At 42.6% G+C, this 24652-nt stretch overlaps 1 protein-coding gene across 1 annotated transcript in view; it reads left to right on the forward strand.

The window, feature by feature from the left end:
* Window positions 1-12072: 12072 nt before the first annotated feature.
* The window catches only part of PLCXD3 (phosphatidylinositol specific phospholipase C X domain containing 3), a 141369-nt gene continuing 128789 nt past the window's right edge, over window positions 12073-24652 (forward strand). The window contains exon 1 of the mRNA XM_037138509.2: window positions 12073-12350. Within this exon, the coding sequence (XP_036994404.1) occupies window positions 12248-12350 (103 nt within the window). The 5' untranslated portion in view covers window positions 12073-12247. The remainder of the gene's footprint in view (window positions 12351-24652) is intronic.

Here is a 24652-nt window from a genome sequence, read left to right on the forward strand (position 1 = left end):
TTTATAATATATTTTGATTACTCCTATAACTACTAACTTCAGCAAATGGCCTGACATCAAATCACATCATTAAATGCATTGTATGTGGAAATATGCTTATTTTACAGTCTTACTATTGTCTCTAGTAGCTGTCTTGTAGTTTATCTTAAAGTTATTTTTGGCTAGGCATTAACCTCCCCACCCCCTCAGAGCCATTGTGAAGAGCTGCAGTCCGTTCAAACCCATTCTTTTCAGACGCTGAAGAGTAGGTACGAACCCTGCCTGCGTCTCTTAGGTAGGAACCAATAGCCATATGGCACCTTTTCTCTCTCAGTTTGCAAAAGGAGAGTGTCATGAATAATCATAATACTTGTATTCTTTTTCAGTCTCACTAATCAACGTTAATAATGAGGTATAATGAGTAATATCCTTGTGGAAATTATACCAATTGTCATGCATAAGGAATTAATGTTTTATAATTGCATGAAGTACATAATGATGGGTTACACTTTTCTAGCTATACATTATTTTAAATAGAAACTCTCTGCTCTGCTATTAGCCAGTGAATCCTGAGACATTCTTCCTCTGTTGCTTAACGGCCTACAGATAGCCGCATCGCTTCACTGTAACTTTTAAGTATTGCATGTTTGAATTTCCATGTGAAATCACAACACGTCCTCTGTCCCGTTGTGTCTGCAAACCAGGGTCATTATTCACTTTGAAGGGTGTGCCATTTTTTGGTGCCCTGAATCCATGGGTTTTCTGACAATGCCATGAAAATTTAGAGGCCACGAGGTAGGTGTGTGTATGGGTGTGAATGGGAGTCTCTTGCATTCTAGTTCTCAGCTCCCATTCTCTCTGCTGTGCTTCACAAGTGAGACTCACTTAGCTGGGGAAATGAGGCTCGCAGGCATTTGACATCCATCTCATTTCGGACCTTTTTGTCGTTTGTTATGTGATTTATTACAGATTTTGGCTCTCCTCTCCTCTGGGTCCACCATTGTCCTTTTGGGTCCAGGAAAGCTGTTATTTAGCCATCTTGTAGTCATAATAATTTGTTCTTATTTAATTTAATGTAGTATACATTTCGTGACACTTTGTGCAGTGTGTATAAAGGAAATTTTATTTATAAGCTTTCTGTGTAAGTTTTCAGAGACACTTTGATTCCAAATTTAGCACCCAGTACAAATATTAGATGTGTTAGTTGGGATGCATTTTTGTGTCTTAGAGATATGTCATTTCTCCATAGAAGGGACTGTGTATGTATTTTCAGAGACACCTGCAAATGTATTTTACCAAATGTTATTTTTAAGTTATGTGTAGTAATTAAGTAAAATGATCTTATTCCCTATATGGAAAAGTAAAAACATTATATCTTATATAAATATGATATATAAGAAAGTCATTTAGTGGTGTGTGGGCTGCTTGGTGTATAGAAGAAAATGAAGCTCAGGTCTTAGATTTGACTGTTTCAATCTGAAAAACGTAGGCATTTTTTCTGCCTTAAAAAAAGCAGCTTCACATTTTGATTAAAAAAACACAAAAACTTCAATCATTTTAGAAGTCAAAGGCTTTAAATTATAAAGCAAAATGCATCCCAGACCAAGAAAAAAGCCCCAAAGCAGTTCATCACTACCAAACCAGTGTTATAAGAAATGTTAAAAGATCTTGAAGAAGAAAAGGTAAAAAATGTGAATAAGAAAATACTGCAAAGAACAAAGACTCTCAATGACAAAGACAAGCACACAGTAAAACTGGTGAATCAACCAACACTAAAACTGGTACAAAGGTTACAAAGCAAAAATAGGAAGATTGCCTATACTTACAACAGTAAATTAAGGGTTACACACAAACACACACAAAAGAAGTAAAAAATGGCGACAGAAACATAAGTGTGAGGGGAGAGATGGGTGAAAATGGTAGTGATTTTAGGATGTGTTGGAAATTAAGTGACCATCACATTGAAAGACTGCTTGGTATATATGAAGCACATGGCAACCAGAAACCAAAAATCTACAGGAGATATGCAAGAAATAAGGAGCAGGGAGTCCAAACCCAACACCACAGAAAGTCATCAACATGCAAGAGAGGAGAGCAAGGCAATTAGAAAGAAGCAGAGAACTACAGAAACAATCAGAAAATAATTAATAAAGTGGCAATAACTACGTACTTATCAATAATTACTTTAAATGTAAATGGATTAAATGCTCCAACTGAAAGATGAATGGGTAAAGACTTGTCATTCCTATACATATATGTGTGTGTCTCTGTATGTGTGTGTATAATATATAAATAAAATATTACTTGGCCATAAAAAGAATAAAATTTTACCATTTGTGACAATATGAATGGACCTAGAGGGTATTATGCTAAGTGGAATGAATTAGACAGTGAAAGACAATTACCATATGATTTCACTCATATGTAGAATCCAAAAAACAAACAAACAAAAACCACAGGAATAAACTATACGGGAACAAACTTATAGACAGAGAGAACTAACTGCTGGTTGCCAGATGGGAGGGGGGTAAGGAGCTGGGTGGAGAGGGTGACGGGGTTGAGAAGTACAACTTGGGGGCTACAGAGCAGTCCCAGAGATGTGGAGTACGGCACAGGGGATGTGGTGGGTTACATTGTAATAACTCTGTGTGGTGTCAAGTGGGTGCAAGACCCACTGGGGGGAATCACTTTGTAAGTTGCATAAATGTTTACCTACTATGTTGTATACCAAAGCTGATATGTTATTGAATATGAGCTGTACTAGAAAAATTAAAAACAAAACAACCCCCCCAAAGAATAAATGCAATGAATATAATGCACATAGATTCAGGGAAATTGATGACCTTTTTGACAGTGTGTGCCCGCAGTAATTGTATAGCTGGAGGGTGTCGTTACTTTGAACTTAGGGTATTCTGTGTTTGTAAAGTTTTAATTTTACTTTTTACAATTTTCCTACACTAGAAGTTGTCTAGGGAAATATTATATCCCCAATGGCATGTGTTTCCCTACTACAACTGGAGTTAAATGAGAGATAAACTTATATGGTATCTAGGTTACTAATCGGCGAAATCAGAAAAATATCATTTCAGTCAATCATTGGTGAGTTTTAAAACCTGAATTGATTGGTGGCTTGACTAAATTAAATAATTAGTTCATATATTGAAATACCATGGATTAAATGTTACACATGGCATTTTCTTCAAAATAATTCAGTTTGGACAGGAAATGTGTAAAAAATTTTTAAAAATTGCTCATGAGCTGATAATTATTAAGGCTGGGTGATGAGCATATGGAGATTTATTAATTGCTCTCTCCACATTTACAACTATGTGAAATTACTCATGATAAAATGTTTTAAATGACACCAACTCAGAGAAGCCGGCTGTGGCTATAAACCACACAAAATGTTTGGTATTTACCACCAGGACAGGTTACCACCACTATCGTCACAGGTTTATACCTCTGGTCACGATAAACAGGTGCCCAGAGCTAGTCATGAGTGTAGTTGTGGTCAGCACCAGAGTTGGGGACAGCAACCCCGAGTGTCTGCGGTTCACCTCTTACATGCAAGGCCCCTGAGTTTTTGCATTTACTAAGACAACTGTGGGATCTAGGACTTTTATTCTATCTTTCTTTATTCTTATGTTTTTGAACATATAAATGGTTCACGGATTACTTTCTTCATGGAGTGACAAAAAGTTAAATGCTTCCCACTCTGATTTTCCCCATCCTACCCTCACCTTTATACTCTTTTTCACAAGAGCGGCGTGGCCCAATATTACAGTACTGGTTTTAAAAGGTCAAGGCCTTATATATGGTGTAAAGTTAGCCTTTTCCAACACGGAAGATGTGATGACATTTCTTTAATGCATGGGTACCTTTGAACCTCTGAGCTCCAGCATCTGAGAGCATCTTCAATCTTCTCATTATTTGCTTATATGTTAAAAACAAAAGGAAAACATCAGATTTAAGGATTAAGGATTACCTAAAGTTGTAAAGAAAGGTTTAGTACTGAATGAAGGTGGCTATTCAATCTTTAGAGTGAAATTTTATTAGGCAAAGGGATAGTCTTAAGTGCTGCTAGACTGGAAGCCAGGAAATGAAAAGCTCGTTTAGGATTGTCTCTAATTCTGGTTTGTCCAGTGCTCAGCCTTGCTCAGAGCTCCCTGAACAGAGAAACAGCTGTTTACCTGGAAGAGGATAAACTCTCTTCCACAGTGGGTCTGCAGTACCAGGGCTAGGGTTAGACTGAGAACTCATTGTCTGACTTTTCTTCTCAGAATCCCTTTCTCCAAGGCGGTAGAGATGCCCCACTGCATTACCTGTGTCAGACAGACAGCCCTAGAGAGAGGCAGTCGCATTTGGAGTTTTCAAGAAGAGACTGGAAAGAAATGTAAACTGCAGCTTGGATCAGCTTTGCTTCTGTGTACCCGAGGAACTCTCCTGAAAGGGCAGAAGGGTACAAAAGTTTTTGCAGGCCTTACCTGTGCAGGAACACTCACGAGCTTGTCATAATTGACTTTATTGCATCAATTTGTGCCACAAAGTATAAAATCTTACTGAGGGAGAGTGTATATGAAAGTTACGCATGACATCCGTCGTTGACGAAGTCCTCTCAGACAAGGACTTTGGAACTCCAGAGGAATTAGATCGGGCTGTGTTCTTTAATTTACTAGGGAGAAAGAGACAAGTAGTCCTTGACATCTAGAAGTTTCTCTGGAACTACAGGCCAGGCCTTGGTTCACCTGTTGAACACATATATGTTCACTGAACACCAACATTAGACAAGACCATTCTGTGACCTAGATAAATAACAATTTTTAAAAAAGCCCTCTGTGATCAGGTGGGAAAATAGACCAAACATCAATATTGCCCATGCCCCCCAATGATCCAACATCCGCCACTCTCATGAGTACTTCCTGCATCTTTACTTCCTACAGCTCTAGCCTTAGACTAGTGCCTCCTGCTTCCAGAGGAGACTGATGAAGGGACTCACGGAATCACCCTCCTCACCACATCCTGATGGCATCCACGTCAGAGCACAGGCCCGCTTTCTACCTACCGCTTCCTGAGGTGTCTCAGGATTTCCATGGTGTACAGTCTCTTTTGCTACTGAAAGTAATAAACTCAATTTGTATAATTTCAGGTATGTTCCTGGTAGTCGCTGGCTGAAGGACGAACTATTGCTAAATTGTTATGATGAAAACTTTATAATTGATAAAATCAGTGTGGTTCTGTCCAAAAGAATCACTGGTCATTAGATTTTTATTGTAATAAAATATACATATTATAAAGTTACCATTTTAATCATTTTTAAGGGTACAGTTCAGTGGCATTCGTACAGGTACATGGTTGTGCAACCTTCACCGCTATCTATTCATCGGCAGAATTTTTCATGGTCTTACACCCATTCTCCACTTTATAGAAACCTAGAAGAGCAGGTCATGTTATTTTCCAGTGGCATCGCCGACTTTATCAAGATACCACGAGGGAGGGGGAGAATTGGGAGGAAAACTGTAGAGGCAAAACAATTCCAAATGAGTTTTTCTTTCAAAATGTATTTTCTTTTTTTTATTTTTAAATATATTTTATTAATTATGCCATTACAGTTCTATTTCCCCCTTCATTTCCCTCCCACCCTGCACACCCCCTCCTCCACCATTCCCCCCTTTAGTTTATGACCACGTGTCTCAAGTTCTTTAGATTCTATATTTCCCATACTATTCTTGCCCTCCCTCCTATCTATTTTCTACCTACAGTCTATGCTACTTATTTTCTGTACCTTCTCCCCCCTTCTCCTTCTCCCACTCCCCTATTGCTAACCCTCCATGTAATCCTCATTTCTATGGTTTCTGCTCCTGATCTAGCTGTCCTTTTAGTTTGCTTTTGTTTTAGGTGTGGTTGTTAATAACTGTGAGTTTGCTGTCCTTTCACCGTTCATCTTTTTCATCTTCCTTTTCTTAGGTAAGTCCCTTTAACATTTCATATAATAAGGGCTTGGTGATGATGAACTCCTTGAATTTGGTCTTATCTGAGAAGCACTTTATCTGTCCTTCCATTCTAAATAAAAGCTTTGCTGGATAGATCAATCTTGGATGTAGGTCTTTGGATTTCATGATTTGGCATATTTCTTTCCAGCTCCTTCTTGCCTGTAAGGTCTCTTTTGAGAAATCAGCTGACAATCTGATGGGAACTCCTTTGTAGGTGACTGTCCCCTTATCTCTTGCTGCTTCTAGGATTCTCTCCTTCATTTTAATCTTGGCTAATGTAATGATGATGTGCCTTGGTGTGTTCCTTCTTGGGTCCAACCTCTTTGGTACTCTCTGAGCTTCCTGGATTTCCTGGAAGTCTATTTCCTTTGCCAGATTGGGGAAGTTCTCCTTAATTATTTGTTCAAATAAGTTTTCCTCTCATGGCTGTTCCTCTTCCCCTTCTGGTACCCCTATAATTCGGATGTTGGAACATTTAAAGATGTCCTCGATGTTCCTAAGCCTCTCCTCATTTTTTTGAATTCTTGTTTCTTCATTCTTTTCTGTTTGGTCATTTTTTTCTTTCTTCTGGTCCACTCCTTTGATTTGAGTCTGTTTCCTTTCCATTACTATTGGTTTCCTGTGCATTTCCATTCATTTCAATTAGTTTAGCCTTCATATGTTCCTCTAATTTGTGACTAAAATCAACCAGTTCTGTGAGCATCCTCATCACCAGTGTTTTGAACTGTGCATATGAAAGTTTTGCTATTTCTTCATCACTTAGATTTATTGGCTCTGGGGCTCTGAGTTGTTCTTGAGCCATGTTTTGATCTGTTTGTGCCTTACGTATGAGGAGCTGAGGAGCAGAGCCTTAGTTGTTTACCAGGGTGGGGCCACCCAGGTTGCTGGTTTGTGACCCTGTAGTGGGGGCATGGTCAAAGAGGGGTTACTCAGGTCGCTGGTTTGTGACACTATATGTGGGGGCCAGGTCAGAGAGGGACACTTGCAGTTCCCTCTGTCGCTTCCTGCCACCGGGGCCTACTTGGTCCGTCTCACTGCTAGCGCCTTCACCGGTTTATCTGCACATGAATGTGTGACCTTGGTCAGCCCTCAGTGGGTCCACCCGGTTCTCCACATCTGGGATCCACCCACGGCTACTGGTGCACCTGGGTTGCATGCCCGGGTCAGTCTGGTGGATCTTTCCTGCCTGGCCCTGCTCTGCACCTGGCTCTGCCCCTCTTACCAGTTTGGCTGAAGGGTTCGTTGTTGTCAGACTTTGTGCAGTTCAATTTTCTGTGGTTTGGCTGCGTTTTTGTTGCTAAAACTTTGTTGTTTTTAAACTTAGTTGTGGGAGAAGGTGCTGTGCTTCCACCCATGCCTCCATCTTGGTGGAAGTCCTTCAAAATATATTTTCAAAACTGAGTTCTAAATCTCTTGATATTTGTAAAATGCTAAAAATAGGCATGGTAAAGCAGGGCTTTTGACATTGAGGGGAGAGAGACAGCCAGGTCATTTGCTTATTTGGCTGTTAAGCCATCATGTGCCACATTCTCCCTGGAACATAGAATCAGTGAGTTCAGGGACTGGCTGCTCCATCCTCTTTCACTAGAAGAGAGCACATAATAGACGCTCAATGCACATTTATGAAATGAGTAAGTAAGTGATTATAATGAGCACTTAGTATGCCTTAGATACTGTGAGGGGCATTAGAGGGCATCAAATAACTGTTTCTGTGCACGTGATGTCTTCAGTTTAGCTAGTGAATTAGAAACATACTACAAGATAGCTATAAAGAAACTGCATTGGGAGTTCAGAAAAAGAAAAAATATCCCTACCTATGGATAGAAAGAAAAAATTGCAAAGATGAGTTAGAATAGAAAGCATTTTGATAGATGAAAGCATCAACCTGCATTCCATGTAGAGTTAATAGCATGGGAAAAGGCATAGCAATGACCTGTGGTTTACTGTGCTTCCATTCTGTTCAATAAACTTTGACGTCTTCATTTAAGCTTCAGAGTGCCTCCCATTCTCCCATGCACAGGAAGCAATCATTATTCTTCACACTTCAGTTAAGGAAGCCAAGAAACACACTGAAATTAATTGAGAGAACGTGGATCTTAATCCAAGCCTTCAGATCCCATCGCTTGTGATTCCAACCACTAGATGCTATTTAGTGAGTGTTAATGCACCTGTCTGGGGCTGGCGTAGAAGGTGCAGCTGCAGTGGGGGTGGGGGGCAGAGGACAAGACTGAAGATTCTGAATGTTAAAACAGTGGCGGGAAGGAGGGGTTATCATTTTTTTTTAAATCTTGAATTTATGTAAAAGAAGCATTTTTAAAAAAGATTTTATTTATCTCTAGAGGGGAAGGGCAGGAGAGGGGGAGAGAAACATCAATGTATGGTTGCCTCCCATGTGTCCCCTGCCGGGAACTGGCCTGCAACCCAGGCATGTGCCCTGACTGGGAATTGAACTGTGATCCTTTGATTTGCAGGCCCTCGCTCAATTCACTAAGCTACACCAGCCAGGGCAAGAAGCATTTTTTATAATTAAATAAAATAAATTTCTTTGAATAAACTAGGCACAGGTTGTAGAAAATGATAAAATACATTGGGTATTAATAGTTAATTTTACAGAGGTTCTTTATTGCCCTTTTATAAATATTTTAAATTTGTTAACATATGTTTGTGAACATTGTGTTTTTCAATGATTTGCATGAATGGTTTTAAACAGAGTTCCTCTTTTAGCATGGTATTCAGCTAAAACGTGTTCTAATGTTTGCTGACCTATAAGAAATCTCTTTTAGAACATAAATCAACCTCAATTTAATTGAACAAATATACATTATTCTAACAGTTAAGAAATATTATGAACTAAGGAAAGAAAATACATAAAAAAGAGCCCTTTTTAGAGTGAAAGGAGATACAAAGGAAGAATATTCCACGTGAGTAGCAATGTTTGTAAACCGCACGGTGTGATTTTGATGGACAGCGGAGGATTACGTAACTTTTAATAACCCATGACACCGCTGCAATAAGTCAATTTTCTCTTTCCATTTATGCTTAAAAGAGTCTTTTAAAAAACTGTTGGCTACTATTGACACCACGATTAAGAATCATTAGTATTTTGTGGTGATAAAAATGTTCATCTGTACCTTGAGTTGTTTGGATACAGTAAAAAAAGCAAAGGTAAACATTTACATTCTTCTCTTGCTATTTCCAACAGCCATGTGTCTGAGGGAGAATCATAAAGCAGAATTATAAAATCATAAAGAAAACAGAATTATAGAATAATGGACTTAAAAGGAGTTCCAGAGATCAATACAAATGCTAGATCAGTGTGCCAGGGGTGTGACGGTTTATGTGACGATGTGGCTGGACTATGATGCTCAGTTGTTTGGTCAAACAGTGGTCTAGATGTTGCTGTGACGGTATTCGCAGGTGTGATTAGCATACATTAGCAATCACTGGACTTTGAGTAAAGCTGATCACTTTCTGTAAAGTGGGTGGGCCTCACCCAATCAGTTGAGGGTCCTAAGAGCAAAGGATGAGGTTTCCTGAAGAAGAGTAATTCTGCTTCGAGACTACAACATAGAGATCCTACCTACTGCTGGCCTGCCTTTCAGATTTGTGAGTTCTCACAGTTCCACAAATCAATTTCTTAAAATCTTTCCTGTAACATATGTATAGGAGGTAGCAGAAGTAGGTTTACAGTTGTAAGTATTCAAAACATGGAGTTTACTCTTGTATTATTATTTGTTAACTACTGGATTATTTATCTGTATTACAACTGTAAACCTAATTTTTCCCTCCCCTGTATATTAAAACTGGTTCTGTTCCTCTGAAAAACCCAGATTAATATAGTGGATAAACTAAAGCCCAGAGAAATTACATGGTTTTCCTAATATCACTTAGTAAGTGTTGGCAGAACTGATAATGGGAAGATGGGTCATAAAATTGCCTCAATATCGATTATAAAGTCCAGAAAGAAATTCACAGCTATCAACTTGTGTTCTTTCCTAGTGACTGCATGCGGAGAAATTTAAAGTTTGATGCAAAACCCAGTACATTAAAAATTCTGACATTTGAAGAAGATAAAACAGGGAAGGAATTATTTGTTTGCTTTATCAAAAGATGCAGTGCACGATTCTTTATAGGGGAAACTTTCCTCAATAGTTAGTGTGGTTTCATTTTTAAAACATGCTTTGTAAACTTTCAGAAACTCAGAAGCTCAACACACTCCAATAAGGCATGTTTTTAAAGTATATCTTATTAAATATATTCCCAAGATTCAGTAATTTCCTCATCCTCTTGAAGGCAGATATTTTAGAAGGATAGAAAAGGCAAAGAGAAAAGATACACACATGGCATCTTATTGAACTTGAGTCTCTCATTTTGTATGACCCTTTGCTGATGATCAGAGACAGCTTGGCTGGACTCTGTCATACACCTTCTTTCCTGGACTCTTCCCTGTGAGTCTCTGAGTTACTGTCACCATTTTATAGCAGAAAAAATGAGGGCTGACAAAGGCTAGAGGCCCTGCCCCTGCTCCCCAGAGACAAAGCATTTGCTTCCCAGGTCGGAGCTCTCCCATTGCCCTCTGTGATGCCCACAGAGCGCCAGCATTAGCCAGAGGGGTGGGTTTGTAGGTCTCAGGACCGAGAATCCCACAGTGAGCTAGACGCTCGCTCTCATCAAAAGGATATGTGATTCTACTGTGTTAGCAAGAATATTAAGACTTGGAAAAAAAATCCCAGTACATCTCGTTTTGATTCTTAACAATAACTGCCCATGTCCTCCTGAAGCTGCAAATTGATTCCATGGGACAGTGGCAATAAAAACAAGGCATTATCTCTCCTCTCTCCATGTTTTCCAAAGTGCTCCCCCTCTGAAATATTCCCTGGGTTCTACATCCTCGTATTATAAGCAAGCTTTAGTTTTTGTTTTAGATGTTATCTCTTTTTGGACAAAGGAGAAGGGAGGGAGAAAGAGAGGGAGAGAAACGTCAATGTGTGGTTGCCTCTCATTCACCCTCTACTGGGGACCTGGCCCACAACCCAGGCATGTGCCCTGACCGGGAGTTGAACCGGTGACCCTTTGGTTTGCAGGCCAGCACTCAGTTCACTGAGCCAGGCTAGTTGTTGTTTTAACGCTATATGGCTTACTGAAGCGGTATAATCATCCCTGTGTTTTACAGCTCTCTCTCCCACCTCGGTTTTCATTTTCTCATCACATTTGTAAGACCTGATGATTTCTCTCCTCTTTCTTATCTGAGAGCAGGTGGACCAAGACAGTTCTTTGGAGGCTCAACAAGTGATTTCTCTTGAGAGAGGCACATCTCTCCAGTCTGCCAAGGAGCAAAAATTTTGACAGTCACTCAGATCATTTTGAACGGTGCCAAATAAGTGCCACCAAATGCTACTGGTAATAATTACAGCATGTCAGTGAGAAACGTGGTTCTCTTCTGCCAGCATCAGGCTTTGGTCTTGTCCTGAGAGCCATGATGGTGACTGAGAAGGGGCACAGGTAGCTTTCCCCACAGAGATCACATAGGCTTCCCCTGATGGGAGCAATGAAGGAGCTGAAGGGCTTCTCTCCCCCCACATGTCTGGAACAGAGTGCCAGGGACTGAGGAAGAACCAGCCAGACCTCACTGCACCCCAGTCACCTGCTCCCAAAATTAGGCGAGTGGCTGATGACAGGCCATCATTTTGTTACTAGCAGGGGGTTCTGCTGGGAAAAACCCAACCTGCTATTGCTTACAGAAAGGAAAGCTCTTCGGTGAGAAGGCGAAGTCCTGAAAGCTAGTGATGGAGTCTTTTCTTCCTGAGGTGACAGCATCCCCAAGTCTACTGAGATTTTAGGTTCAACCACGAGACTGCCTTTTCCCCGGGCAGGACCAGGTAGTCACATCAGAGGGCAGAGGAAGACCACGGGCAAAGCAGCTGCTTGAACCAAGTTAAAAAGAAGAAGCAGCAGCCGAGAAGAGCTGCAGAATGGCGAGAAAAGGCAGAGACGCATAGGAGGGACAGGACGGGTGGAGGGAGTCGGGGAGGGCGGGGAGGGAGGAGAAGCTGAGCGTGGACGTCAGGAGCCAAAGCTCCGGAGGAGTCTGGCAGAGGCACTGGGGAGCATGGGGTGTTTGGAATAATTATTAAAATCCGCGTGTGTCTGCGCCATCCTGTGGGTGTGGCGCAGAGCAGAGTGTAAACTCTAGCGGGGCTGGAGCAAACATTGGATTAGCGGCAGCCGCCTGCCAGCCTGCCCGAGGAGTGCGGGGACCGCGGCACGCCACCGGCACCATGGCCTCGTCTCAGGGGAAGAACGAGCTGAAATTCGCCGACTGGATGGCAACTCTACCCGAGAGCATCCACAGCATCCCCCTCACCAATTTGGCCATCCCAGGTAGGCGCGCAGCAGAGGCGCTCCCGGTGGCTGTTCCACCTGCCCCGCCCTGCTTTATCTGCCACTAGGTACTAAGTTGCCACGGTGCCCTTGGGAGGGAAACTCATCCCCAGAGGTGGATCTCGGGCCACGGGAGCGCGCCCTAGGAGCCTCTGGCCTCCTGGCCTTTTCCAAACCTCTGGGGACTGTGCCGCGGAGAGTCAAGGTGACTGCTTCTCCGCTGGGCTTTGGAAGCAGGCTGTGTCAGAGGGTCGGGGCGGGGAGAAGCCTTGGCTCTAGGTTGGCGCCTGGTGTCTCCTCCTCAGTTTTCTCTGCAGATTTAGACTGGGTGGGGGGTGCATCTGGGTCTGTGGGGTGACCGCGCGCGCGCACTGTCCTGAGGGCTCAGGGCCAGCCTGTGGACCTCCGACTCCATCCCTATCACGGAATCCAGATGATTTGGTAGATGTCTCCGTAAAACCTACCCGAGTCATTTATATTTGTCCCACTCTCCTTTAAAGAGACAAAGCACTTCCCCAAGAGTGATGAAAGTTGAAGAACCGGCAGCGGTGTGATCGCTGCCCTTGACCTAGGAACTGCTGGGGGCGAGGGGCGGAGGGCACCGTTTTGTAGTCTGTGTGGACCTGGGGGGCCTGGCTGGGTGGCCTGACCGGATGGCCACCGTCTGGTTGCCATCCCAGCGCTGTTAGCAACGAGCTCCTGCAGACTATGGGTTTGATGCTCCAGGCAGAGCCGGGCAGGGCAACCTGCGTGAGCAGCGGTGGAGGGGTGGGATTACCAGGCACATTGTGGGGAGAAGGTGACAGCGCCGTGTCCAGACCGCCCAGGAGAAAGAAAGCCAGGCAGAGCCAGGCAGAGCCAGGAGGCATCCACAGGCTCCAGCATGGCGTGCGCGCGACTCGGACCAGAGGACTGGGCAGGATTCTGGGGCGTGTGCGCGCAGTAGCCCCTACCTAGCTCAGGTGCACAGGGTGTGGGGAGGACATTTCAGGACAGTGTACCATGGTGGCAGCTGGGGACATATACCCATACTTCCTCACCAATTTGACTTTTCACTTGGGCCGAGGGAGTAGACGCCTAATCCTTCTAGGGCCAGGCTGCAGGAAAATCACCCACAGACAGGTAGTCCTCTCCCTGCCGCTAGCCGAAGCTGGTTATCAAGTTCAGCCTTGCCTTGTACCTCCTCTTGATTTGCCCCATCTAGCACCCTTTTCAGCCACGGGGTTTGGTGGGGGGGAGGGTGGGGGCAGCAATACTTTTTTAAAAAGCAAAAGAAAGGTTCTCTTAAAACAGTGCTGTGATGAGTAGAGGGAAGTGGGGGGCTGGATGGATGTGGGCAGCGTCGGGGGAAATGGGGACCACTGTGAAAGTGTCAACAGTGAAAATGGAGATTAGAAAAGTCCCCCCGGGGGGGGGGGGGGCTCTAACCAGCAGTGCTGGAATTGATCAGCGATGCAAATCGATGGCCGCTAGTCGGATCTGGCAGCTCTAACAGGCACAGGCCATGCTCGGAGCTGCAACTTGGAAGAAGAGTTTGTTCTCTTTTTGCTCTCCTTCAAGAAGGAGCTTCCCAGGAGCCCAGGTGTCTCCAAGGAAAAGAACAAGACGGCTTCCCCATTCTGTAGTACCTGCGTGAGCCCGGGGATTGCTCTTTTGAAGGAGATGATAGAAAATACACAACTTAGTTGGCAAAACACCACTCTCACTTCCGCGGGCGTTCCTACCCTCTTTTCTCCTTTGGTTTTCCAAGTGCCTTTCACCTGGCCTCAGCTGAGCATCTCTGTACACAGAGAAGGTAGGAGAGACTCTGACTCCCCAGAGACATGGGGAGGGTAAAAGCCTCAGTTCCCATGGCTAGTTCTCGGAGATGCGATGACACTCTGTCTGCACCTCTTACAGATCTGTCATACCTCACTTTCCAGAGCCGCAGTATGCGTACCAGATCACGTAGTCTTTCCTCATGCCTCCTGAAGCAGGCATCACTGGTACTGTTTCCTCCATTTCACAAATGTGAAATTTGCAGCTCAATGAAAGCAGGTGACCTAGTATCAGTTCAGGGATCTGACCCCTACAGTGGGCCTTAGGGAAGAGCTCCTACGAAATTTGGAGCTCAACGCTTTGGCATTAGCACCTGGGCAGTTCAGCAGCAACAAGTGCTGACCGAGCTGAAAGGGACCAGGAAATGTGTGCATTAGCAGGAACAGGGCAATTTTCCTTTTCTCCCCACGGAACACACTGAAAGCCTGAGGTCAGAGACTTCAATACTCTGGTAGACTTAGGCATAAGGATGATGGCTTTGGATGCAGTGGAAATTTCTACTGCTTTCCCAGCCCCTATTAGTATGATATTCCAAGAAGATCCCCGCAAGGCTTCCCATTCTCACCCCTGATACTTCTGAGAAATAAAACTATTTCTCTGAGTCTATCCCCCCCAAGTCCTCCATGATTCTGCAGATTTGATAGGTCCATACATATAAATCCAGGTCTAAAAATGGGCTATGGTGCTTTTCTGTATTACTCGACTATGAGAATTTTGGGAGGAAAAAAAGACGTTCAAGCTGCCATAGTCAGAAAAGACTAATTGGAGACTATTAAACACTAATGGAATAATTGCCTTAAAATCATGCTAATAGCTTCCTGGCTGCTACGTGTTTACTTGGCCAGTTGCTACAGCGTGAATTAAGTAATTATCCCCACCATTTAGAACCACTCCTGATACGCCACACGAGTGCTCCTGTGGAAGGAAGCTGCTCCTCCGTCATCCTCAAAGCGTCAAGTTTTCATAGGCGACACAGCTGGAGGGTGAAGAGCTGCCTCCTCACAAGGCCACCCACCTGGGGCAGCTAGGCCAGGTGACAACAGGGCCAGTGCTCAGGACGGTCTGCAGGTGCGTGACACTCCCCCAGCATGCGTGCGCTTCTGGCTTCCAAACGTTCATCAGCATCTGCATTGTGCTTGTTTTCAGAACCAGAGCCCTCATGGCTGCTCTGCATCTAACTGGCCTCATCATTTGGTGCTGACTGGCCTGAAGAATGAAATTAATAATCGGTCCTAGCAGTTTTGCTTGTAGGGATCTTTCAAAGGAATGGTGCTCTCAGGACACGTGGACAGGTCCTCAGATTTCGGTCTCATTTATCTTTTTCTTCTTCTCTCTGATGACACCAGACTGGGTTTTCATTCATACATGTTTGTTTAACTGCACCCTGGTGTTCTGGGTCCCCACGAGCAGGTGAGAGGATACACAGGTTGGAAGCAGGGAGACAAAGTACAAGATGCAGGTGCAGGGGGGTCTGGTGGATTTCTGAGGAGTCAAAGGGACTTCTGGCATCGCCGAAACAGTCTTGAATCCTGCGATCACGGTGGCCACAGAACCACTGTAGAGAGCTATCGTGGGGGGCAAGCCAGGTGCTGTTTAATCTGGATAAAGTGTTGCCAATCTGGGCCTGTGACGGTGTCACGACGCCCAAAACCTCGATGGTCAGGAAGGGTTTTGATTCCACGGGAGGGAGCTGCCATGCATTTTCTCATCTGTGATGAAAGTCTCCTTCCCATAGTATAGTCCATTGACCATGTGATGATAAAAGATTGGCCAAAATCTTGTGGGACTGGAACCCCAGAGAGAGCGCATGTTTTCTCGAGGTTGGAGGGGTTTTGTATGCAGGACGTGACTGCCAGAGGACCCACGAGCAGGACTCAGGCAGTGGGAGGCCCCTCACACCCTCCCCTGTTTTTGGAGTGTTTGTTCTGCCCACGTTCCCACCGCAGGTGCCATTTTCAAGGTCACAGCCTTGAAAGCGAGAGCAATGTGCTGTTGAGGCCACCTGAACGGTGAATGTGAGGAAACCCAGTGAAGACCTCTGTACAAACTTGTAGGAGTCTGGCAGGCTAGCAGAGGCAGGCCTTGTCTGTGAGTTTCCTTGCTGGTTAAAGCTGCCACCTACCAATTGCATACCGATCTGGAGCGCCCTGCCTCTTCTTTTGATCTCTCCTTGCCCTCTGGGTACGGTGGCCAATTTGTGAGCCAACATTTGAACAGGAATTCTTGATTATACTTTACATAGGAACAGAAAAGTGCTTTGGGAATCAATCATTGTACTTGTCTGTTTTCCTCATTTCTTACAGAAAATGCCAACACCCACGAAAAAGCACAGTTTTGCTTGGGGAAATTGGTGGTGATCACAGCCTTGCAGCTCTGACCTCTGCGTTCTTGTGCTGGCTCTCACTCATTTTTAATTTCTTCCCTGAAAGCAATCTCTTCTTGTTGCTGGCATCCCTGGAGCCGACTGTCTTCTTCCTTCTCCTTGTAATTTACTATTTCTGTTTTGACTGGAGTGAGACCATCTACCGAAAGAATCTGGGACTGGGTCTAATGCACAAATTTGTTTTTAAAAGCCAGGTTTTGTTTTTTTTTTATCTTTTAAGTTAAGATGGTTATATAGAAGTTAATCTTTCCAAGCAACTGATAAGCAACAATATTATTAAGGATGAATATCTTTCCTGTGTTGCCTTTCCAATCCCCAGTTCTGTTCATGATTTTGCTAAAGAGGAAAAAAATGAAGAATATCGAGAACATAATTTATTCTACTCAGACTTTTTCTTGAACAGTAAAACTGATTTGCCAATTATTTATAGCCAACATAAGGTGACGTTTATGTCATTCTAGACTTCATGAAGTGCTTTCTCATGTGCACATTTGCTTTTCACACATTCTATCCATCATCTGAGGGAAACTTTTTCATTTCGTGGTGCATGTAAACTAATTATAATTTTGATTTATTCACACCGATGGCTGTCATTGTGTTGGCTGTTGGCATTTTTTTTTCCAGTTGAAACTCTAAGGGAAAAGACATCAGTGCCCCGGACTAAATAGTCAGGTTTTGCATGTTTCAAAAAACTGGCGGCACACAGGTTGAAAATCGCCAATCTGAAGGCTTGCTACTCACAGCTGGTCCAGGGACCAGCAGTCTGGAAACTGGGTAGAAATGCAGCCCCTCGGCCTCCTCCCCTCAGACCGATTCAATCATAATCTGCATTTTAACAAGATCGCCAGGCGATTTAAATACACATTTACATTTGAGAAATGCTGCTGTAGGGCGTCTCTCAGGGGTTCCTTTATGTAAGTGACAGAGCCAAATTTAAATGTGTATCTCTGACCAAGGTCTGTCTTGACCACACTCTATCTATAAGTGTTCAAATTCACAATCAGGCTTCGAAGAGCCAGAGCCCCTATTTACTCAAGGCTAATGGCCCAAGTTGGGAACATTTCTGATAACTGATGTTGCAGTTCATCATGCTTCTTGAACAATAGATGGGACTTAATTGCTACTCAAGTGTTCACATGAGGTCCTGTGATAAATGTAAAACACTTCCCTTCATTTCCTTAAAGTCCTGCTGCTCATTGACATTGGCCATCAGCAGCACTTAAAATCACTCCCTCTGGTGATGCTAGCGGTCACTAATGACAACTGAGAAAACATCTCCACATTGGTTCTTTGTCCATTTGGGCTGGTCCCTTGTTGTGTTACAGGCCCAGCCACCTAGGTTATGTCTGTAGGTTACAGATTCATTCAACTGATCTGTATGCTGGAACTTCTTGATATTACTCTTGAGTAAAAGAAATGTCGTGTAGGCAAAAATTCATAATAGGCAGCATCAGAAAGCCGTCAGAAACAAAGGGATACAGTACACTGATTTTTTGATAGAAAGAAAATGATCAGTTCTGTTTGTATTGGCTAACCATGCCTCATTTACTTGAAGCGTTATGTACGTGGAATGGAAACATGCATAATGCAGTTGTAACTCATTTGAATTTTAGATGTTTGGCATAATCAATGTTCTAAAATCACTAAAATTTTTTAAAATACCATTTCAAATTGCTAAAATGCACACTGCCATGTTTATATGTTAAAACCCACGTGCTTTGCTCATAGGAAAGTTTCTCATATTGTTTCTTAGAGTTTATTTTTTTTTAATTCCATCCAACACCACCCAATCAGAATAGAGTAAATTACAAAGAGGAGGACTAAAACTATGAGTGCCATACATCAGCAATAACAACAGGGAATATTGATGAGGAGAGACTAACAAATGAAGACGCAGGGACAGAAGACAGTGTTCTCTAAACCCTGCCAGGCCAAAGGTGAAATCAGAGTCAGTTTCAATGCCTCCCAGCTTCCTCTTTCATGGACTTCTAGAAATAGTTCTAGAAATCTCCAGATACATTCTTCAATCTTTTTGAAACCAACTGTGGGGGCTACCACATGGCGTCTGCCATTTTCCTTCTTTCTCGATTCGGTTACTTTCGCTGCTCTGACCCACAGAGGACCTGTGCTTCTGTAGTTTTGCACCCCAAAGACTGTTGCTGCTGGCAGTCCCATCAGGGCCTGTGCTCAGTCTACAGAGGCCCAACCCTGGGATGTTCACGTGTAACAGAGCCCTGGATTTCACTGTGGTCCAAAGTCCCTCCCTGTGGAAGCAGCTGCCACCCCTACAGCTGCAGCCCCTGCTGCTGTCACCACTAAGCAAGGGGTGCCAACACTGCCAGACACTTCAATCTTCTGCGTAATATAGATGCCAACCAAAGAGCTCTTTGAGTTAATAGTGATTCTTTTGTCATTGGCCCCTTGCTCTAAGACTCAAGTATGAAATTATGAGGGCTGGGCAGAGGACAACATGTAGGATGGATTTGATTCTGTACTCTGCACCATTCTCAGTGTTAACTCTCTCTCTCTTTCTGTGTATGTGTGTTGACTTTCTCTTAAGAGAACTTCTTTTCCAAGAAGCTTCTTGATTTTTCTATTAGTAGACCTCTGGTGGGTGCGACCTAATTAATCATTCCCCCAGACAGGTCCAGAAGTAGGAATACAGCTGGAGTCCATACTGTTCCCAGTGAGCAGTCTGGGACAATGTAATTAGGGACAAATAATATGATATATTTAAAGTAATCTCTAATAGTTCCATTGTTTTAAAGCACATTAGTAGAGTAATTGCTTTGAGCCTTCAAGAAAAGGTTAAATTTTATGTGCACATGTACACATATACACACATGTTAATTATTGTTGCTTAAAAGTGTCAACACTTTTAATCTGGAAATTTCACCAATTACTACCATTGAGGCTATCCTTTCACCCATAAGCATTAGCTTTTGGAAACCAGAGAACATGTCACCTTGAGAACTCCTAGATCTCAGATCGTGAGACTTGTTAACCTCAAGAATCTCATATATTCTCTCCTTGTTTTCATAGGATTAGGATCAATCTCAAAAGACTGGAGACCAGAAAGGTATCAAAGTCATATATACCAGCAGGCAGGGGAGAAAGTGAGAGAGAAATTTGTCATGGTTCAGACAGAACTCTGCCACCAGCCACTTTCTACAGCACCATATGCCTTTATTATGCTCTATTAAGAGAGGAAACTGGGTCAGGAAGAGGGGCAGGAGGAGATGGTTAAACACCCTTGAGAATCAGCCAGGATTAGTCACCTCCGGAGATCAGGTGCTGAAACAGATGGCCCATTGATTGGGTAGATGTGCTCTTGTTGTGTTCCTGTATTTCATTTCTCATCCTGAGAGTGGACAGCTCTTACACCCTTGGTCTTCAAGTCCAGCTAGGAATTATGTTTCACATAGAATTCTTCCTATGAATTAGTGTCTATGAAGCAGTCATGTTTATTCTTAGACAACATTATAAAGGATGGTTGTGCTCCTTCACTTACTTGGAGAATTTTAATTTCATGAAGGAAAGTGCACAGTGATGAATGGTAATCCAGTTGCCTGCTAGTCTTTCCTGGAACCCCCTCTAGCTTGTTGTGTAGTGAAGAAGTAGATGTACTTGAAGGAGTTCTGATGGGTGAATGGGAACTTATCTCAATACATGTCCCAGGTCATACTCTCCTGTTGCCATATGGGAGAGGAAGAGGAGGAGTGGAAAGAGGAGGAGGAGGAGGAGGAGGAGGAAAGGGTGGAGGACAAGGAGAAGAGGAGGAAGACCAGGACTGTCCTAACACAGTTATCCCTAAGCATATTCCTGCCATGAACTGCCCTTAGCTTTTCTCAGAAAAGAAATGTGGTTGGGGGATGTAAAGATCCTGCCTTAAAAGTTGCTGGAAGGGTTACAGACTGACAGCTGTAAGAGGGCATGGGGGAGGTGGGCACTGGTTGAAAGAAGGTGAAAGGAATAGTCAAAGAACATACATGCATGACCCATGGACATGAGCAACAGTGGAGGGATTGGCTGTGGAAGTGGAGAGTGGGCTGGGAGGAGGGGGACAAAGGGGGAGAAACTGGGACAACTGTAATAGCATAAACAATAAAATATTAAAAAAATTAACAAATGTAAATTTTTTAAAAAGTTGCTAGAAGGGAAGACTGCAAAACTGAAAATTTGTTCAGTCTTTAGCATTAGAGTCCTACCCTTGAAAACGTCCTCAGTTCTCTGGTCTTACTCTTTCCTCTTCTACTTACCTGGAAAAACTGCAACTCAGTTAAACTCAGAGAACTTCAGTGGCTAAACATTTCTGAAAAGGTTGTACAACCTAAATGCCTTGGACTCACTAGAAATTTCTGACCAGGAATCTTACTGCACATCCCTGGTAAGGTTATATTCTTATTCTCTGAGATGACAATTGGTATTTCTTGCTCCTTAAATCACCCCACCTTTTATTTTATATAAAAAATAGATGCAGACAAGAACTTTTTATTTTTCTTCAATAATTCACCAACTCCCCTGCCCCTCACACATCTATTTCTGCTCTTTTTTTTTGAGGTAAGAGGAAGAGGTGGGTCTGTTTATACCCAAAGCCAGCTTCTCCTCTGTGGTCTGGATCCCATTCATTCAAATCTGAAAGTTTACTCCAAAATGTATCCCCCCTCTCTCCCGCATCATGTACTCTATCTCTACTGGATCCTTTTAGTCAGTGCACAAAGATATGTTAATATTACCCCTCCTTTTAAAAAAATGCTCCCTTTAACTGCACACCTGCCTCTCCATACATTGCACTATTTCTCTGATTTTTGTAGAAGTATCTCCTCTGTCTTCAGGTCATTGTTTCCCTTTTCAACCCCTGTCCCATGCTAATTATATTATTTCCTCACCACTGCACTAAAATTGTTTTTTATCAGGGTTGCCAGTGATCTATATTTTGCCAAAAATAAAGGCTAATTATTATCTTATTTGACCTTTCAGCATCATTTGATGTGGCTGAACCACACTTCTCTTTTTGAAACATGTCCTTCTTTTGCCTCCTTAATGTACTTTTTGTTTATTATGGTAAAAAATACTTAATATGAGATTAACCCTCTTAACAGTTTTTTAAATGTGTAGCATTGTTCACTATAAGCACAGTGGCGGCGTACAGCAGAACTTTTCATCTTGGATGACTTGAAGTTCATAACCATTCAATAGCAACTCGTCATTTTCCTTTCCTGCCAGCTCCTGGCAAACACCCTCCTACTTTCTGGTTTGATAAACTTGACTACTTTAGATACCTCATATAAGTAGAATTATGTAGAATTTGTCCTTCTGTAATGGGCTCAGTATCTTCAAGTTTGATCCATGTTGTAGCATCAAATAGTTTCTTTTTTTCCCCCACAGATAAATAATATTCCATAAAAACTTAGAACAATAAAATAGGAATAAATTTATTCTCTGATATAAAAAAAATCTATACACTGAAAACTATAAGGCTTTGATGAAAGACATTGAAAAAGACTTGAATATATGGAAAGATGTCTCATGTTTATGGATCAGAAGAATTAGTATTATTAAAATATTCATACTACCCAGTGCCATTTATAAATTCAATGCAATCCCTATCAAAATTCTAATGACATTTTACACAGAAATAGAAAAAACAATCCTGAATTTTGTATGAAATCACAGAATACCCTGAATAGACAAAACAATTTTGAAAAAGAACAAACCTAAGGCATCACAATTCTTGATTTTGAACTATATTACAAATCAACAGTAATCAAAAACAGTATGCAACTGGCAGAAAAACAGGTACATTGATCAATGGAACAAGACCAAGAATTGCAAAATAAACCCAGGCGTATATGGTCAACTAATATTTGACAAGGGGGCCAAGATTGCTCAGTGGGGATAAGATCGTCTTTTCAATAAATGGTGTTGGGAAAACTGGTTATTTACATGTAAAAGAGTGAAATTGGATCCCTAGCTTATACCATACACAAAAATCAGCTCAAAATGGATTTACTTAAATATAGACGTAAAACTATAAAACTCATAGAAGAAAACATAGGAAAAAAATTTTCTCAATATTGGCTTTGACAATGACTTTTTGAATATGACACCAAAAGCACAGCCATGAAAACAGAAATAAGTGGGACTACTTCAAACTAAAGGAGTTCTGTACAGCAAAATAAATAAATAATCAACAAAATGAAAAAGCACCCTAAAGAATGGTAGAAAATATTTGCAAACCAAATATCTGATGAGTTAATTTCCAAAATCTCTAAGAAACTCATACAACTTAACAGCAAAAGCTAAGTAATAATTGTCTGATTAAAAAATTGGCAGAGAGGAACTGAATAAACATGTTTCTGTGTACATATACAAATGACCAATAAGTACATGAGAAGATGCACAAAATCACTAATCAGGAAAGTGCCAATCAAAACCACAATGCGATATCATCTCTTTGTAAGGAGAAAAGACTTGTTTCAATGCCATATTTTTACTTGAGAATCATAAAGATGAAACGTTGGAAAAAAAACAGGTATCACCTCACATGTATTAGATAGTTATTATCAAAAAGACATAATCAACCTGGTTTTAGATTCTGGGGGCCTCTCAAACCTCTTCTGGACTTGTGCTCGTGGATTCCTCATTAGAAGGATTTGCTAGTTATTTTTTCAGGTCTCATAGCCGCTCACTCCCTGTGGTGTCTGCCATCAGGCTGCCCATCTATTTTTTGTTCTCAGCAGCTCCCAGGTGTCTAATGCCAGGTCTCATCAGGGCCCCAAGACAGGCAAGACAACAGCCAGTTTCCTCAGGCACACCGCCCCCCCCAAGAGCCAGAATGCTGGGCACGTACTCTATTCCTCTGCCCCCATCCCACCCCTGAGGCACAGGCTGCCTCTGTCTGTGGCCCTGCAGGTCCCCTGGAGAAGTGAAATGCACCCCCAGCTGCTAGGTTCCCAGTGGTCCAGTCATCTAGAGTGTGCTTGATTTCATCTGTGCTGAGACAGGCAAGGGCGGAAGCTAGTTCCTCCAGCAGCAAAGCCCCCACCCTCTTCAGTCACAACATTTGGAAGTATGGTTCAATCTTTTCACCCCAAAAGAGGAGCTGGGAGCTTCCTCTCAACTCTGTGACACTGTTTCAGGGGGAAAAAAAGCTTTGGTGAGATCGTGCCACAGAAATTTCCTCTCCGCTTCCTTGTAGCAGGTTTCAGACTTGTGTGGGTGCAGGCGCCTCTGAACTGGTTCCAGGATTTCTCATCCTGGGAATGGTTCATGTTTTGTTGCATCCGTGATGGAGGAAGACGGCTCTGGGGCTTTCTGTTCTGCCATCTTGCTGATGTCACTCGTTACTGAACTGTCTCGTTTTCCAGACTTCACTGGTTGTTTTTTTTAGTTCATCTTTGCTAGGTGTGTTTCTTTTTCTTTAAAGAAATGTTGAAGTACCCAGGGCTCAGGCCTTGATCCCTTTTTTCCTATAGTTTTCCCTTGGGTGACAATATCTCAACCAATGGCTTGACAGAATATCTCTATGCTAATGGCTCCCAAGTCTGTATCATTAGTCAGACCTCTCTGATGGACTCTATCCTCCTGTGTCTCATTGCCTCCCCATTATTTGCATTTGGATGCCGTATAGAAACAGGAGATTTAACAGGAACCCCAAAGAACTAATGGGTTCACCATTCATTGCCAAGTTTATTCCTAATCAAGTTTTCCTTATCTAAGTATTTTGCATCATTGTCCATCAGTCTTCAAGCCCAAATCCTTGGAGCAATTCCTTATTTCTTTTTCCCCCCTTGCACCCGCAAACCACCCTATCAGTAGGTCCTGTTGAATCTTCCTCCAACATGTATCTCAAATCCTCTTATTTCTCACCAAATCTGTGTTACAATCCTAACATAGTCACTCATCCCCCACTTGATTTACTCTGAAGTCTCCTCACCAGTTCTCCTGCCCTCATTTTTGCCTCTCTATACAGCGTATCTTTCAAAAGCGTGAATCAGGTACATCATTCTCTAGTTCAAAACCCTCTGCATTTACTTACTAAAATGACTGGAGCCCATCTATCTCTCCGACCTCAACTCTGTCCACCCTTGCCTTACTC

Source organism: Artibeus jamaicensis, unplaced genomic scaffold (assembly GCF_021234435.1).
Source record: "Artibeus jamaicensis isolate MK-2021 breed Jamaican fruit bat unplaced genomic scaffold, CSHL_Jam_final scaffold_369, whole genome shotgun sequence".
NCBI classification, from domain to species: Eukaryota; Metazoa; Chordata; class Mammalia; order Chiroptera; family Phyllostomidae; genus Artibeus; species Artibeus jamaicensis.